General features: G+C 39.5%; 1 protein-coding gene across 1 annotated transcript; it reads left to right on the top strand.

Annotated features, from left to right (window-relative positions):
- The first annotated feature begins 312 nt into the window (after positions 1 to 312).
- LOC111030473 lies at positions 313 to 3,456 on the top strand. Its single transcript, XM_022309987.1, has one exon. It carries the CDS (start codon positions 313 to 315, stop codon positions 3,454 to 3,456), a length of 3,144 nt encoding a protein of 1,047 aa, XP_022165679.1.
- Positions 3,457 to 5,186: the final 1,730 nt, after the last annotated feature.

Here is a 5,186-nt window from a genome sequence, read left to right as displayed (position 1 = left end):
TGTCAGGTACTACATACGTCAAATTGTCCATCAGCTTTCGAAACACGTTTAGGGTGGATAATAGTGGGTCAATCTTCTGCGGACTCGCGTACACCACCGGTTTCCTTATTGTTGACACCGGAGCCTTCGATAGACCATTTAATCCAGCAGTTCTGGGCCGTCGAAGAACCAGTACCAACGAATAGTACGTTCACTACCGACCAACAGTGTGAAGACCATTTTATTCGTACAACAACTCGCGATAGTACGGGTAGGTACTCATTAGCACTACCATTCAGTATCGACCCATCGTGTCTTGGCGATTCTCGGGACATGGCGATATCGCGGTTCTATAATTTGGAACGTAAATTGTTGAAAGACCCGCAGGTATATGAGCACTATCGCCAGTTCATGCTCGAGTATGAAACCCTTGGTCACATGAAGATGTCTTCAAAACCGGGAAAATATTATGTTCCCCATCATGCCGTGGTGAAACGAGATGGACCAAAAATGAAACTTCGAGTGGTCTTCGACGCTTCGGCCAAGTCGTCTTCGGGAAAGTCATTGAACGATTTGCTCCATGTTGGACCTAAGTTACAGACAGATATCACCGAGTTGTTACACCGTTCTCGTTTTAACCAATATATATTCACCGCGGATATTTGCAAAATGTACCGCCAAATCAGAATTCATACAGAAGATTGTCAATACCAGCATATATTCTGGCGTGCAACACTACAAGAACCCCTACGTGACTATGAGCTTACGACGATTACGTATGGACTCACGTCGTCTCCGTTCCAAGCGATTCGAGTGTTGCACGAATTAGAGCAAAACGATGGACATCTTTATCCGACAACCGGTAATGTTTTGTCAACACAAACCTACGTTGACGATATTCTGACTGGCCGCAATAGCGTCAGAGATTTACTTGAACTACAGGACGAAATCACCGAGATGCTCGGCCGAGGTGGTTTTGAGTTAAAAAAATGGTCGTCAAACTGTAAAGAATTACTCTCTAAAGTTCCAAATGAAGATCAAGCTAATAGTTTGTCTTTTGATCCTAAAGACGATGCGGGAGTAAGAATACTTGGATTACATTGGAATCCAGCTGCCGACACCTTTACTTATCACACGTCCTCCATATTATCTAATATTCATACCAAAAGATCAGTGTTGTCAACGATCGCCAAACTATATGATCCTCTTGGTGCTCTTGCTCCCATCATATTTTGGGCCAAATGCTTCATACAATTACTCTGGCAAGCAGGTCTTCAATGGGACGAGCCATTACCGTCACACTTCACTGACCTGTGGAAACAGTACGAGTCTGAATTGCACATGGTCTCGGGTATAAAAATTTGTCGCCATATCCCCACCGAGAAGCTCACTAGCGTGCAACTTATTGGTTTTTCAGATGCATCGGAGAAAGGTTATGCCGCCGTGGTTTATTTGCGCACTATTCACCAGGATGGGCGTGTACTAATACATTTTATTACTGCCAAATCAAAGGTTTCACCCTCCAAGACTAGCAACACCAAGACCACGTTGACTATACCACGCTTGGAACTGTGCGGTGCACTATTATTAGCACAAGTGCTACATCGGTTAACCAACACATTTAAAGGTAATATAGTCATCTCAGAAACATTAGCCTGGACAGATTCATCCATAGTGTTATCCTGGCTCACGTCACCTCAGTCGAGTTTTAAAATATTCGTAACCAACAGACTTGCAAAAATCGCCGAAATTCTACCGACTTGTCAGTGGCGACATGTTGTGTCGGAGTCAAACCCAGCGGATTGTGTATCAAGAGGTTTATTCCCATCACAGGTTCATGACCAACATTTATATTGGCAGGGGCCTCCATTTTTAAAATTACCGGACTCTGAATGGCCAATCACATCGTTCAAACCAATTCAACCATCGCACCTGCCAGATTATTCGGATCCAACAAACGCGTGCTTAATGGTGGTACCGGAAAAGGAAGTTGAATGGTTCACACGTTTTTCGTCATTGAAACGTATGCAACGCGTCACCGCAATCATGTATCGGTTTATAAGGCATACGCGCACGAAACGTGTTCCATACGTCGCACCCAAAAATATATACGACCCTATCTCCGATGAAGAAATTTCGAATGTGATGTTACCGATCATTCGTATGACACAATCAGTACACTTCGTAAGTTTGTTGAGGATTCTACAAATACCTACTACAAAGATAGTTCCTCGTTCAATTGCCCAACTTGCGCCGTTTATTGATAAAAACAACATTATACGGGTGGGTGGACGACTCCGAAATGCATTGGTATCACCAGAAACAAAAAACCCAATATTGTTACCAAAATCAAGTACGTTGACTACACTCATTATTCGTAATTTCCACTTGAATCATTTCCACGCTGGACCTCAATTAATGTCATCGTTACTATCAAGTTATTATTGGATAATATCCAGTCGATCTGCCATACGTTACGTTATCTTCAAATGCGTTGTGTGTGCTCGCCATAGGGCGTCGATTACTCATCCTAGGATGGCCGACCTCCCATCCAGTCGAGTAACATTATGCCGGCCATTTTTGCACGTTGGTATCGACTTTGCTGGACCACTTATCCTAGCTGAGAGCCGTCGTAAGAACTCACGATCAATAAAGTGTTACCTTTCTATCTTCGTGTGTATGACTATCAAAGCTGTACACATTGAAGTGGTTTCTGACCTCTCAACTAATACGTTTTTGGCGGCTTTACAACGCTTTGTCGCTCGACGTGGTACCCCATCAGACATTTACACTGACTGTGGAACGAACTTTAAAGGAGCAGACCAAGAAGTACGTAACATAATGTTAGACTCCACTGCCAAGACAACATATACGAATGCGATTTCATGTAGGTGGCATTTTAACCCTCCTGCAGCCCCACATTTTGGTGGCCTGTGGGAGGCGGCCGTAAAATCCACAAAATATCATTTAAAACGAGTTATGGGTACTCAACGGTTAACGTTTGAAGAAATGGTCACATTAACAAGTCGTATTGAAGCCCTACTCAATTCTCGACCGATAACTCCATTGTCTGCTGATCCTAATGATTATCGTGCACTAACTCCAGGTCACTTTCTTATTTGTCATCCAATGGTTGAAATACCAGAAAAGGACGTAATTGACATACCTCAAAACCGCCTCAATCGTTGGGAACTCCTACGACAAATGTATCAGTCACTCTGGAAAAGATGGTCAACAGAGTACTTGTCATCGTTGCAACGACGCACAAAATGGGTAGACAATCAACCAAATGTTAAGGTTGACGATTTGGTATTGATAAACATGCCGAATCAACCACCCATACATTGGAAACTTGGTCGTATACAACAAGTTCACCCGGGTGCAGATGGCGTGGTCCGTGTAGCCACAGTGCGTACCGAACATGGAACCCTCACACGACCAATAGTCAAACTAGCCATCCTTCCTCTTGATAAGTGATTACTTCTGTTCCTATTATTTTCCTGTTTACGTGGGTGAATTATTTTTATTATTAATTTGTATTTTATATTATTTTCGTGTATTTGCATTATATAATTATTACGGCAATATAACCGGTAAAAAAAATGCGTATTGGATGGACCGTGAAAAGGGGAGATGTTCAACAAAAATGGAGGAAGACTAAAATAATTGAAAGCAACCTACCCTTTCAATGGGGGGAGTATGTTGCGTAGAGTCATATGCACGACGGCGTTATATAACGTAACGCACGTAGGTATATCGCAGCCGTGACTCTACGCAGCGGCCAACCAGTCGTCGCACGGACAGCCACATTGTCACACATCGTCGCGACGTCCTCAAAGGAAATAAATCCGTCGTATATTACCTATATTGTTACATACAGATATTAATATTAAACGACTAAGTGATACTATTATATCCTTGTGGTGCCCGCGTCATCATGCGCCTTGTCACCTGTGATGCAGTGACTATTTACTGGTAATCCACGTCCTATGTGCACACCAATCTAAAAACGATCTATATACATCAACATTGTCCATCACCATCACCTCACACATCTCAACTCATCCACCATTTTGGAGCTTTGCCAGGCCATCGCGCATACGGTTGTCGTGAGTCGGCTATACGCCATATTATTGTAATTGTACTTATATCCATTATTGTACTTGCTATAACTTATGTATTCTTGTATTTTACTACTTGCTATTATTTTTCTTATTATTATTATTATTATTGCCATATTACTAACACCATTTTATATTATGTAATGTGATTATTCGTATCAGCCTCAAAATTATTATTTATCTTTTTTACACTAAACACCAGCGTTGTTATTCTTTCAACCACCTCTCGTCAAACACAGTAAAACTCTATAAGGTTCACCATCACCGGTAAATTTATATTCATCGCGTGGCCAACAATCTCGTTACCTACTAACGAGACTTGGTACGCATCAAACGTAAATAATTTTCTAATATTAACATCACATTTTAGACAAAATGTTTATTTTATTGTTAATGTTATTTTTTTATCATATTTTCTTTGTTTATTTAAATTTTTATAAAGTAAAAGTTGTTTTATTTGTATTTTAAATTTTTTAAATATTTTGATTAACTATCATTAGTCATTACCTAGTTACTTTTTTCTAATTTTTATACAGTAAAAATTGTTTTATTTCGTATTATTTAAATTTTGTTAAACTAGCATTGTCTAGTTACAATGTTTCATTTTTATAAGGTAATTTTTTTTTATTTCGTATTTTTATATTTTGCTTAACTAAGCATATCTAGTTTTTTTTAAATAATTTTTATAAAGTAAAAAAAAATGTTATATTTCATATTATTTAAATTTTGTTAAACTAGCATTGTCTAGTTATTATACAATGGTAAATTTATATAAAGTAAATTTTTTTTATTTCGTATTTATATATTTTGTTTAACTAGCATACCTAGTTACTTTTTATAACTATTATAAAATAAAAGTTGAACGGGCCGGGAGCATAATAAATATTACGCGTGCCCGAACGCCAATGCTTTAGAGCACCACTAACACCTAGGACAGGTCTTAAATATGCGAGGACTAGCTGGGTGTGTAGTGGTGTAATAGCTCGAACAGCAGTGGTCGGGATTGCCGGGCAAATACTGTCGAGCTACGTAATGCGTGTAGTGTATTTATGTGTATTATTTGTGTGTTATGTGTGTATATATGTG

The sequence above is a fragment of the Myzus persicae genome, unplaced genomic scaffold, assembly GCF_001856785.1.
Source record: "Myzus persicae strain clone G006 unplaced genomic scaffold, MPER_G0061.0, whole genome shotgun sequence".
Lineage (NCBI taxonomy): Eukaryota > Metazoa > Arthropoda > Insecta > Hemiptera > Aphididae > Myzus > Myzus persicae.
This window is presented reverse-complemented; position numbering and strand designations above follow the sequence as displayed.

Coding starts and splice junctions, on each gene's coding strand:
- LOC111030473 (XM_022309987.1), top strand. CDS start 313: ATGGCGATATCGCGGTTCTATAATTTGGAACGTAAATTGTTGAAAGAC.